The 13,204-nt window shown below is 38.5% G+C and overlaps 1 protein-coding gene across 3 annotated transcripts in view; it reads right to left on the reverse strand.

Moving 5' to 3' along the window:
* Positions 1 to 12,490, reverse strand: part of DPH6 (diphthamine biosynthesis 6) — a 198,317-nt gene extending 185,827 nt beyond the window's left edge. Inside the window, exons 1-3 of one of the 3 annotated variants that reach the window (XM_051791781.1) lie at positions 10,820 to 12,490; positions 5,955 to 6,049; positions 3,494 to 3,687 (exon numbers count right to left, since the gene is read on the reverse strand). In XM_051791781.1, coding sequence (XP_051647741.1) covers positions 3,494 to 3,687; positions 5,955 to 6,049; positions 10,820 to 11,133 — 603 coding nt within the window. In that variant the 5' untranslated portion in view covers positions 11,134 to 12,490. Of the gene's footprint in view, positions 1 to 3,493; positions 3,688 to 5,954; positions 6,050 to 10,330; positions 10,528 to 10,819 lie in introns of those variants that run through there. The other 2 variants (XM_051791782.1, XM_051791783.1) reach the window with 2 other exon arrangements.
* Positions 12,491 to 13,204: the final 714 nt, after the last annotated feature.

Below are 13,204 nucleotides of genomic sequence, written 5' to 3' on the forward strand. Positions count from 1 at the left end.
TTATCAAATTCAAGAACTCTGCAAATTACTTCAGCAGTGGAAACTTACCAAAAAAAGGCAAAGACTTCACTGAGTAGAGGAGATAAGGCAAGAAATTTGAAAGAGGACAGAACTGTCTACTGAAATCAAGCACTGAAATAAATTATCATGTATTGGTTTGTATAGTCTGGAAGCTGCTAAACGAAAGTTAAGCCATAGTTCCATGAGATACAGAAAATAATCCAATTATCAACCCATCTAATAGCACTTCTGTATATGCTTGCATAAATCATCAATGTATTATTTGAACAAGATCATAATTACATAGAAAAGAGGAGAAAACAGTTCAATATACCTAAATGGAGATGTTTTAGGAAAGTTTCCCCAAAGCTCTCCACACTCCAGTCTTTCCCACCACTAGAGGGAATGAAATACAGTTTCCCCCCACATTTCTAAATGAAAATATGAATGAAGGATAATTCAGGTAACTAAGAAACACACTTTGCTGGGAAAATCTCCAATACAAACATGGACAAACAAGGGTGTCAGTAATCCCTGTTCGGTAACACTGAAAGGAGATTAAATTATTCCTTAGAGTTCAGGATTTACACTTCTTACAATGTAAATACTGTACTATCAGGTGAGGACTGCCTAGTGAGATATATTTAGACATCATATAAATACTCTGATATGTTTCACAATATATATTGAATACAGAATCTAAAACATGGCATTAGTCAACTAAAAAATAAATACAAATTTCCTTTATACCTGTCAATCATCTGGTTTTGTGACAATAAAATTAACAGGTTTACAATCATTGGCAGTCAATATCACTCGCTGAGGCACATGGACTAGAACAGGATTGTTGTCCTGGTTTTCCCAGAACTGTAAGGGAACATTTTACTTTCTACAAATCTTGTTCTAATAACATTGTTTTTAGAAACAGTGAATACTTTCGAATTCATACAGTTTTTCAAATGTGCTTTGTTTTAATTTTTTACTAAAGAAGTACTTGCAATACAAGCATTCTTTGCAAATGGAAAGTGAGGCACACTATGTCATTTTGATCTAGACATACCTTTCCCGTATTCTTGGCCCCAAACCATTTAACAGAAAAACAGAGCTATGTTATTTGACCAGTGTTTTAAAATTACAACCACTCAAGGATGGTTTTGACAAGGCTTCCACAAAATTCCTCCCCTCCCTTCAAGAGAATGCAAATTGACTTCTCTGTTTAAAACTATTAACATCTGGGGAAAAAAATTCCTAAAGCAAAATCCTCAGTGATTAAGACTTACAGAGTAAAACTACTAAACAGCAGTTATTAAAAAATGTGAAAAAAATAAAACCAGAAAGCTTTCAAAGTTACTGTTAACACAGAGAAGAAAAATGTTAATGTCTTTTTCTTAATATTAAAAAAACACAGTTGCTGTAGTTTATGTCCCTCTGATAATTTTGTCATTATTCATCAAAATATGTGAGACATCTTCCTGAAATTTTGCATCAGAATTTCATAGCTAGGTTTGACTCTAAAAACATGGTTATACAAAGTCTAACATAAAGGCAGTATATTGTTAATATGTATGATTTAAGATATCGCACAGTGAAATTAATATTTCTATATAGGAAAGAAATAGTTATTTAGTTCCAGACAACCTGATAACATCTCTTTCAACTATAGTTATAATTATCATGTACAAACTTCCAAAGTAGAAGTTGTCAAGATTTAACATTAGCATTAATTTATGTCAGGCATCCATTCCTCCAAAGACAGCAAGAATCAGAAAGGAAGTATCCTCTTAATTGCCACTAATTTGCCCATTTTTAATTAAATTGATCAGTAATTTATTATCTTACCCAGTAGCAGAAAGCTGTTAGTATGCAGCCACTAGAGACAGCAGATACTGGTCCTTCTACTTTCTAATACTATCATGGTTCAAAAATAATTTAAAACTGCTGTATCATATTGCCTTTGATTCCTGTACTGCATGATATGCACATTCCATTTAAAACCTCTATGAAGCACTCTAGAGCATAATCATAGAATCATTTAGGTTGTAAAAGACCCTTGAAATCATTAAGTCCAACCACTAACCTAACACTGCCAAATTCACCACTAAACCGCGCCCCCAGGCACCCAGTCTACATGTCTTAAATACCTCCAAAGACAGTGACTCAATCATTTCCCTGGGCAGCCTGTTCCAATGCTTGATAACCCTTTCAGTGAAGAAATTTTTCCTAATATCCAATCTAAACCTCCCTAGCACAACTTGAGGCTGTAGTGCCTACATGCACTGTTCTACTGTTTTGTAGTCTCATACTCCAACACAGGTGTATGATCTTGATTTTACTTTAGATGAACAGGATTTTCCTGCCAAAAATGTTTAGAAGATGTAACATTTGACTGCAAGATGGTTCAGGAAGCACTCTGCACTCCAACCACATTTTGGGGTCTTATCTGCAATTTGATCTGTTTTTAAACTGAACACAGAATAAAACCTGAAGCTTTTAGGTTCATGAATCTCAATTCTCATTTCAGTGAAAGAAAAGGAGCTAGATAATTAATGTTCAATACTTGATCTGAAGACTAAAAACATCTTTAATTGAAGTTTCAGAAAGTAGTCTACCAGTTTGATGAATAAAATTATGTATTTACTTTCTTTAAGATAACAATTATGATATTCTGAACATTGTATTAGTTTTAGTATTACGCACAGCAGTCATCAACACAACTAGCTGAAAACATAGCATGTTCGTTCAAACTCTGTGGGAAACCTCTAGAGTCAATGGGAGGTTTTCTATTTTTTTCAATGAGATTTGATTTAATTCTGGTAGAAAATAATGTACTACATGACAGATTTTGAAAAAGAACAGAGAATAAATTTTAAGCCTTTTAGATAATAAGCTCATCATCTCCCTTTAATTGATTTTATAGCTAAAAAGGATTGATAAATGGTACTGCTATGATGTCATATATTAGAATATAGATACAGGACTACCAGGATCAAAACTATCACTGTATGATATTCTGTAATACTTCGTAAATGATCTGTAACATACAGACAAATAGCAGATTCTGGTTTACAGAGCACAAGTGTACTCAAATGGAAATGTCTACATTGGTAAATCCCTCAAATCCCAAAGATCTCTCATTACAGTAATGAAGTGATGCATTATTTCAAAAACAAAGCAACTTAAACATTCTATTTATAGCTGATTGTCACAATTATGTTTTTTGTAGTATATGCCAAGCACCTGTTACAGGTGTTTTTATTAAATAGAAAAAAGGTTTTGGCTTGAAATGGAGATTAATAAGTCTGATTCTCATTGTGGGAAAAAGAACTTAGTTATGTTTTATATTTACAGTGCCAGGAAGAAAGAAAGAAATAGAAATAAAACCTGTAAAAGTGTTCCATTTTTTTCTCAAAGCTTTCCATAAATACTTAAGTGGATCATTGACTTAAATTCATAAAAGAGTTAAGCAACATATAATTCTTTTCAATCAGCATACCTTAACAAGTTTCATGAGATGGTAAAGGTCTTCAACCTCATCCTCCTGGCATGGCGTGTACACTCTTCCAGTATTTACACTGGTACCCTTTATGAAACCACGATAGAGTGGCAAATCCAATGCATCAGCATACAGGTCAATGGCATGGTGTCCTACCGTCTGATACATATAGCTGTCCAGTTCATCAGTCTGCCCTGCCACAGTTAGGAAACAAACATATCAGGTACATTATTTCAACAATTATAAATAATACAAAGACTACAAAGCACTGAAAAAATCTAAATGTTAATATTTTTCAGTGCACAAACAGATGTTTGGTGACAATACCGCTATAAACATGGAAAGAAAAAAAATAGATTTATCCACTCAACAGACGTATGGAGAGGAAGACATCTGTCACAAACATGCTGCCTATTTGCAAATCATGGTGCCTTTTCTTCTTCCTGCTTTATCCAAAAATCTCATACCGGTCCAATTCTGCCCCTATTTATATGGTAATTTTAATAGGAACAGAGTTCAGAAGCACACACTCAGACACATTTCAACATACTTGGAGCAAAAAATTTGTAATGCACTGCAACTCTGAGAATAAGCAATTGGTTGTCAAAATTTACAAAAACTTTGCTGTTAAAATTGTTATGGTCATCATGAAAGGAAATTATTTCTGTTTAAGTAGAATAAAAGCAGAACACTATAATTTTTTGATATTGCTTAATCAACACAAAGCTATTTCCTTAACCAGGAGAAAAAAATAACTGAATTTTCTTACAAGCAGTTTGTAGCTAGCACATAAGAAAAAACCTAGCTAAAATGCAGACATCATGGATTAGAATTAAATCTCAAACTACACAACAAACCATTTACATATCAACTATTTCAGATAATCTTTCTAACAGATTGATAAAGTAATACATCATTATTGGTTAAATCTCCACTTTATTAAAAGCTAACACAGCTCACTATTTTAATGCTAACTTGTAATACTGGTACTTCTCTGAATTTACATAGAGACATCAAGCATTTCTGCTGTATACCTACAGAGTACATCTTGCAAGGAAAAAAATCTGTAACATTGATCAAGATAACTGATTCGTGATGTAACAATTAGGTCATGTCACATTTGATGCCACACAACAGATACGTTTCTGCTCAAAATAGGCAAATCCAAACCCATAATCACAACTAACCAATCTAGACTAGAAGAGTCGATTTAAAAGAAAATTCAGTATTTTTCAACATACATCAATATGACAAAGTCTTTAACTGATATTCTGTTTAGAATACAAAGTTTCTTTATTAATTGAGACTCTCCAGGCAACAGTGGTACAAGATAAAATAAAAAGAATGACATAGAATACGCTATTGCCTGAAGCACCTCAATTAACTTCCTACAAAATTTCCAACTACACACTTAAAGAGAGCATTTTATGACTTTAATGACAATATTCTACATTTCTGATATGGATAAATTAGTTTAAAGACAACATATTTCAACAAGATTGGAGATTATTATGTCCTAGCTACCCAGAAAATAAATTTTTCCTGTACTTCCCTAGCATTTGCCAGTTCTACCCATGACTCGTTTGTGATGGCAGCTCCCTTTTTTCTTCACTTTCTGTCTATCTTCCCACTATACAGTTACCAGATACCATACTTAATCGCTTAACATATGTTGAACAGTCAGCGTATGTTAACATCCTTTAACATTCTCTCCTACCAACTGGGAAACAACTCACTTGCTTTTCAAGTCTCGCTTCAAATTCAATTTATGTTCCAGTCCAATATAAAAGTACTCAGCTCCCTCTCTCACCTCACCACTGGCTACCTGAGTTTCTCCCATTGTCTTTCACAGAAATAAGTCTTGGTGGAGCCTCTGAGGAACTAATCAGAAAATTGGTCGAAGCTAAAAGGAAGGGAAAAAGCAGGAAAAATATGTGCATCAGGGTCAATTCCAACCCAGATCAATTCCTCAATTCAGTTCACAGATGCTGGGTTAGAATAATGAAGGAAGACACACAAAGATAAAAACAGATGAGCAAACGCGTAATAGCACATTTTTGGCAGCTGGAGTGGTTTATGCCAGTTTAAAGCATTTCTAGAAATACAGCGTTACTTTTGGTTGATGATATCCTCTACCATCTTTTAACATTTGTGCTACTAAATTCACATAATCCCTTTGTTTACCACCAGGATATCTGTATTCTCTTTTTCAAATTGTGTAAGCCTTTCTTGTACTGATGTTCATCTTTTCATGAGCTTTTTTTCCCCTTTGAGGAAAAATACATTTAATACATCTTCACAATACTTTCTTTTTCTTTACCTTTTTTAAGTTTTCTATATTGCCTTCAATATGCAAAACTATAAAAACACATAAAGGAACTTAATTCAGGCACAGTTGTGTCTTCACTGTTTCTAATATATATACAAAAAAAATCTCCTATAAGAAATGTGATTTTCATACCTGTGTTTTCAGCAGGTCTTAAATTGGCTAGAGCAACAATCTGATGCCCAGCAGCAACACACTGCATCATATTATAACAGCTGTCCTTCCCACCACTGTAAGAAAAAGAAAAAAAGTTTTATTCCCCTATAACTTTTGCCTAATGGCTTAAAAATTACCATAATCAGAGCTGGTTATAAAGTTTTGAAATATGAAAAGAGTTGTAAAATATTAGTGGTAGGAAAAGAATGATTTCACCATAAAATTACTATATATGTATAGTGCCTAAATACAGTATCCATAAAGCACATAACCAGTTCTGTATCTTATTAATCTGAGAGGTTCCATGAAGAACAGCCACTGACACTGGAATTCCTTCAAACAAAGACTGTCTTCTACTCCAGAGACAAATTACTTTGTACTCATTACCAGATAACTTGGATCAGAAAACCAAAATCTGTTCCAGAGTTGTCAGCATTAGCAATCTTCTTAAATTAGGTCTGTCATGTAGATATGGTGCCTAGGGACCTGGTTTAGTTTAGTGGTGGACCTGGTGGTGATACGCTAATGCTTGGACTCCATGATCTTAGAGATATTTTCTAAACCTTGCTGATCCTGTGTTAAAAATAACATTTCACCTTTGTGGGATACTTAACCTAAACTTTCAACATTTTAAATGTCCTTCTCATTCTCTAAAACTTTAATTATTACAGGCAGCAGTTTCAGTTGACACTGTATTGAACATACACATTTTTTACCTCATTTAACTGCAAATAAAAATTACTGCTAGTAAGAAAAAAATATAAACCCAAACATAACTATATTCTTCTCTGAGGCCAACACACGATATTCCAACAGAGAATACAATTAATTTTGACATTCATTCAAGATCTACTGGAACCTTTTCCCCTATCAGTGAGGAAAGAATCGTGCTCTTCTGAAGTAACTGAAAAAGTTCTTCTCATGGATTTTAATCACTAGCAAAAGAACTATTACAATCAATCAATAAAACTAAGAGTACTCTAGAATACACACTGCTTAAAAGATCCACGTTTAGACTACAACTACAGGTGGAGATTCTGTGCAGCTTCTTTAAATGCCTTGGCACAAAAACCAGGGCAGGAACAGGAACAGAGATCCGCATAAGCTCTGTAAAAGTGCATATTTTCTTAGAATCACCAAGATATGCACAGAAGAACAGATAGTACAAGCAGTTCTTCCTACAGGAGACTGTTGGTTTCCTTGTGACCACACTATTACTATTTCTACCTGAAAGGAGGTTGTAGCAAGGTAGGGGTTAGCCTCTTCTCTGAGGCAACTAGAGACAGGACAAGAAGAAATGGCCTCGAGCTGCACCAGGGCAGATTCAGGTTGGACATCAGGAAGAATTTCTTCACGGAAAGGGCTGTCAGCACCCTGGAGGTGTTAAAGAAATGACTGGATGTGGCACTTAGTGCTATGGTCTGATTGACAAGGTGGCGACTGGTCAAACGTTTGACCTCTTGGAGGTCTTTTCCAACCTAAATAATTCTGTGACTCTGCAACAAACTTCTTCAGAATTTTCAGCGTAAAGTTCCCCTCTTTATCTAGCCCTCTATGCAAGAGCTTAAAAGTGCCTTCCAGGAATGCAACCATAAAGCTGTTCCCCTCAATTCCTGCTTCTATCCATGCTAAAATTCTGTATGCTGTACTTCATTTGCTCTGTAAATCCAAAGTAGAAATAGTATAAATAACAGGGCGTCTTTTCATACCTAATGGATTTTCATAAAGTAGTTGCCTCTATTTCAGTGCTACAAAAGTAAATATAAATATGATAAACAGATTCCTAATTTGAGGCTCCATCTCTTGCTTAACATTCTTCTCATGCGTATCTACAACTTTCTTCTAACCTATATATGGCAAAAAAAAATTAAAAAATCATAAATTCATTAATTCTGAATACTGTGCTTGATAGCTTGAAAACATGGATAGTATTCACTTCATAATATGAAATTTCAGGCTTAGCAGAATCATAATGAGACAAAGGCTCTTTTCTTGCTGAATGACTATAGGCTAAAAAATAACTCTCCTGCTAGTTCTCATTTCAATGACAAACACCACTTCAGAAAAAAGAATTATATGACAGTAGATAATTGTCTATGCTGTTTATAGCATTTCAATATTTAAAAAATTAAAATGTCACTGGAATAAATCTGTTAATCTTTCCAATTAATTTATAAATATATATATATATAATATATATATATGTATATATATAAACAGACATTTAAGATGAAATTGCATTTGTATTTCCCCCACTAGACCACCAACTACTTGGTGGAAATTTTTGCTTACTGGATCACATGCTACTATACAGTTATTTAATTTCTCTATTGCTTATCCCTAAAAACTAACAGTACCAAGAAACAAAACAAAGCCATGCCTACCTACAAGGCCTTCCAAACTAGCTGTAAAACACATTATGGTTAAGATCAGTGAAGCCAAGACAGCCCATGCTGTGGGAGAAAGGTGGACTCAGCACAGTCCACATAAGAGAGATGAAGGCAGATACTGAGGTAGGCCAGGAACTCCTCTCAATTCTCATCATAGAAAAAAATCACAAGGCCTTTTTGCAGAAAACTCCAAAGTGGGGCCAAAGTCAGGGTTCTTTTGGACACTGTTGCGAGCATGTTAACAGGCAGACTTATAGACAAACAAAATACCAGATTAAAAAAAACCATAGTAACAATAAAGATACGAGCCTGTAAAAGACTTCTGAGCAAAATTCCTTTCTAAAGGCAAGTGTAAGCATTTACAGTTAAAAAAATTCTAGAAGAATTAAAGAGTCGAAAACCATCGTATTTCAGGTTGAAGACTGACTTTAAAACGCCTATGATTTAGCACAAAACACAATACAGGGTTTACCCCATAAATACCATCTTAAAGCAAGACTATCAACTTTAAGTGTGGCCAGCATTTTAGAAGGAATAGAAACAGGTTAAAATAAAGCAGTTTTATACATAATCCTGACCTCAAAAGCAAGAAGCACTTTTCAAATACTTTTGTTCCCCTCTAATCTTTGAGGTTAGCTCTGTTACAAAAATTTCAGACACTTTGATGTTTCTTTAAAACTCTTCTTAAAACTATTACTGAAACTAAATCCATCCTTGTAAAACAGCCCATTAAAATAGCAATTGTGTTAAAAACCTGTTTTTAGGATTTTATTCCATCCTGCCTTTTAACACATTCCTCTGCTTAGAGAAAAATCAATGTAAGTAAACCTGGAAGACAAAATCTTATCTATAAAACAAGAAAAATCACCAAAGTTGATTTTTTCCTACTGTGTATTTAAGCAAATCTTGCAAAACATAGATAACGTTTCCTGTATTTTCTCCTCTTTGGATGATGTTTGGAATTATTTGCAATTGTTGTGGCCAAGCCCCAATGTCAACAAGGTTTGATTTTAGACAATGCCTGAAAGAATTTAATACCTTAAAGGCTTAAGTAAACAGCTACTGCACCCAAAAATACACTGCTCACATCTGCACAATTCTTTTCCATTTAGTTTTTCTAGCTTGTTCTTTTTAAACTAAGTATTATTTCTTCAAGAAAAGAACACGCCTGTCCTTGATACAATATATTAATGTTTCTAAAAATAAATATTTACAGTGCAAGAACTGCAGAAACTGACTAAAAGCAGCCGGGGCGAGGGGGCGGCTGGGGCGGCAAACACAGCAGCCCGACAGATAGGGTTGTGTCCAGTTCCAACTATTTAAACGACTGAGCTTCATCTCTTACAAAATTAAATCTCTCTCAAAAGAACTACCCGAAAAATCTAGCGTTAAGATAATGAACTGCAAATGAGCAGAACCCCCTCTATAAGCGCAGGACAGGCGGCCGAGCCCTGCGCCACCAGGGACGCCGCCTCCGACCCGCACAGCGCTGCCCGCGGCTCCGGCTCCGCCGCGCTGCAGGCGGGATAACCCGGGACACTGGGAGAGCGGCGAGCAGGCGATCGAAGAAAATAATTGTGGGTGGTGTTTGGGGGGGGTTTGGTTGGTTGGTTGGTTGTGGGGGTTTGGGGGTTTTGATTTTTGGTTTGGTTTTTGTTTGTTAGTTTCTTTTTTTCTAACAGAGACCAGGTTCTGAAGCGTCTCGGTGAACACGGGGAGACCAGAAGAGAAACTGTGAGATCCTCACCCTGAGGGCAGAGCCGGCAGCCGGCCCAGACACAGTCGCCAGGGCAGGGGAAGGGGGGCGGCAGGAAACGCCTGGGCGGGAGGGGCCGGACGGGAGGGTTTCCAAGACGGCGCTGGGTGGAGCGCGACCCCCGGGCGGGCACGGCTTCTCCCCGCGCCCTCCCTCCGCCTGCGAGTCGTGCCCCGCTCGCTCACATGGGCGCTCCTTCAGCGCGTTACCTGATCAAAGCCACTACTCTCATCTTGGTCACAGGCCGGGGGCGGTAACACTGACAGGGAGGTGCGCGACAGCCGAGAAGCGCAGCAGGGAAGGAGCCCAGTCGCCGTAGCTACCCTGGGCCGCGGACGCCGCCGGCTCCTCCGAGGCTACCGCTTGGCCGCCTCCCTAGGCGGGCCCTCCTCCCGGGCAGGCCGGCAGACTGCCTGCGCAGGCGGGAGGCTCGGTGAGCCGCCGGCTCCCCACGCCCGGAGGAGGGTGTCGCCGCCGCCGCAAGGCTGTGCCACGGCCGGGACGGCGGAGCCCAGGCGCGGCCCGGCGGCGGGCGGGAGGAGGGCGCGGCCGCGGAGGCAGAGCGCGGGGCACCTATGGCGGGCAGGGCGGCCGCGCCGGCAGGCCCAGGCCGGCCGTGTGAGAGCATCGCCCGGCGCTCCTGCCACCTCCCCCGTGCCCGCCTGTTGCCTTCTGCCCTTCAGCGAAGAGCCACGGACCTGCTGCAAGCGTGTGTTGTGTAGGGAAGGGGGGCGACCGAGGGAGGCCGCCCCCTCCCCCTGGGGTGACCGCTGGGGACGCTGCGGGGCGCAGTCGCAGCTCCACTGCACCGCGTCCCGGGGCTGGGGGGCCGGCAGGGCCCGCTCCGAGGGCTGGAGTTGCCGCGGGGCTTCAGAAGTCGCTGCGGACCGGTTGTAATCGCCGCTGCGAGCAGGGAGGGACAGCAGAGCAGAGCTGGCTGCTTCCCTAAGGGTTCTCTGCTCGCCGGCGAGCACAGAATGTCCACCCGCACCCTTGGGTTCAGTTTCTGCATATCCAAGATCTGAGCTTGTCATCTGATCCCTGTTTTGGGCCAATGTTTTGAGCAGTCCCACCATGAGGCATATAACAGGCAGCACTGCAGGTTTGTAGGCTGAGTCAATTAAAAGCGTACCCAGGTGCCCAATCTCTTGACTCCAGACACAAGTCTATTTCTCCCATGTCACAGAAGAAACCTGTGAGTTAGTTCCGCCCATGAAACTGTACCACTAAGCTAACTTCAGGAATCCTATACCACCAGATAAAGCCATTGCTGGTGTATTGTGGCAGTGTTTTGAGAAGTAGTCTGAGGGCCCACCACTGTCCAGGCTTTGATTCAAAGGGCCCATGAGACTAAAGTGGGGGCAAGAAGTCACTGGCGTGCTGTTGGTTGCTCGCCCTCGGTGGAGCCTGGTGTGCAGGGTCAGCGGGTACAAGTGCAGTGCCTCAGGGTGAGCCTCGGTACCAGCGTGTAAACTGGCAATGACCAGAAACGCCGATTTATGGTGCCTTTTGAGTTCAGTTGCAGCAACCACTGCAGATCACAAAAGGCTTTGTTTGTCAAGCCTGGGACAAATGCTTTATGCACTGTGAGTGCTAACTTATCAGTTCCTTGTAACATGAAACTGTACAATGCTGTATAACAATCTGTACCACTCAGGGTTTGCTCAAGTTCCTTGCACACAAATTGTTTATGAAGGTCCCAGCAAGAGAAAATGTGGAAGAAAATATTCTAGGAAAAAACATTTTGTTATAGCGATAAATGTACCAAAATAAATGCCTAGAGAGACAAATATATAAGTTTTTTTATGCACAGCTCATGAAACAGCTTGAAAGACCACTTTTTTTTTAAGATGATTTTAGTCAGCACATGATTTGTACAGTAAAACACTAAAATAGGAGTGGATAATTATGGGCAGATATGAAGGTGATGATGCCTTCCTAAATACACTTTGAAAAGTTAAGAAGTGACAATCAATATAAAACTTATTTGATAAGTAGTTTGAAAGAGGTAATAAACACAACGTGGATTTTTCTGCATTGGAATAATTGCAAAAAACACGTGTTTAAAAGCAAATAAATCCTTGGTTCATGCTTTGACCATCACAGGCTAACAGTTATGAGACAGAATATTTGACTTTCCTTGGAATTACTTACAGGACAGTTGAATTTCCTGCTAGTTTATTGGTGATGACATAATGTGTAATGCATTGAAAGTTTTTTTGCTCTTCAAGACATTTAGGTGATCTAAAAGGGTAACTTAGATGAGAAATTCTGATGAAAGGGCAGGGATTTTGGTAGGGATTGGGGTTCTCTTTTTGGCTCGGAGAGGTAATGGAGACGTGTTCTGAATTAAAAGGGAGATTTTAGCAGAGATTACCAAACTGAATGAAGCAATACTGCATAGTATATGAACTAGTAGAAAATAACCACACCTCTGAGGAACTGTAAAAAAAAGGACAGACCAAAGGTATTTGATTTATTGACCAAAAAAGAAAGAAAAAAGAAGGTAATTTTGTCATACATCACCTCTATGTTTTCTGTGTTTGAATTAAATATGTTTATTATTATCACAAGAAAGAATAATTTGGCTAGTAGTTGTGAAAACTTAAAAGATACTAATTTACAATATTTAGCAATGATACATGGAAAGTCTAAAAATCAAGTACATAAGTTATTCTGATGCTTTATAAAATGGAGAGGCCATATAATCTGTAACTTTAATCAGACAGCTTTAGAACAAATACTCAAAGACTTGTAAAGATCTAAGTAGCATTGTTAGAAGATCTGGAAAAGAGTAATTCTGAAGTCCCACTTTTTTGCAAAGGTCTGTTATTACTAATCTATTCTGATACAATGTTGCTGTTTTTTCAGCAGATGGTTCTATTGCATTCAGTTTTACAGCTTCCAAAAAAATCAAATTTCCACTTACAAGTCAGACTTGTTTGAAGTAGAAGTTACATATGTCACTCTAGGACCAAAGTCTGCTTTGTGTGCTAGTGAGATTGGAATTTTTGCTTCCATTTGATGAAGAGATCAGTAGTTATTTGCACAAATAAAAAAGTGAGATTTGGCTCCCAGAATTT

This window comes from Manacus candei, unplaced genomic scaffold (assembly GCF_025592945.1).
Source record: "Manacus candei isolate 608988 ecotype Guabito, Panama unplaced genomic scaffold, ASM2559294v1 h1tg000033l, whole genome shotgun sequence".
NCBI classification, from domain to species: domain Eukaryota; kingdom Metazoa; phylum Chordata; class Aves; order Passeriformes; family Pipridae; genus Manacus; species Manacus candei.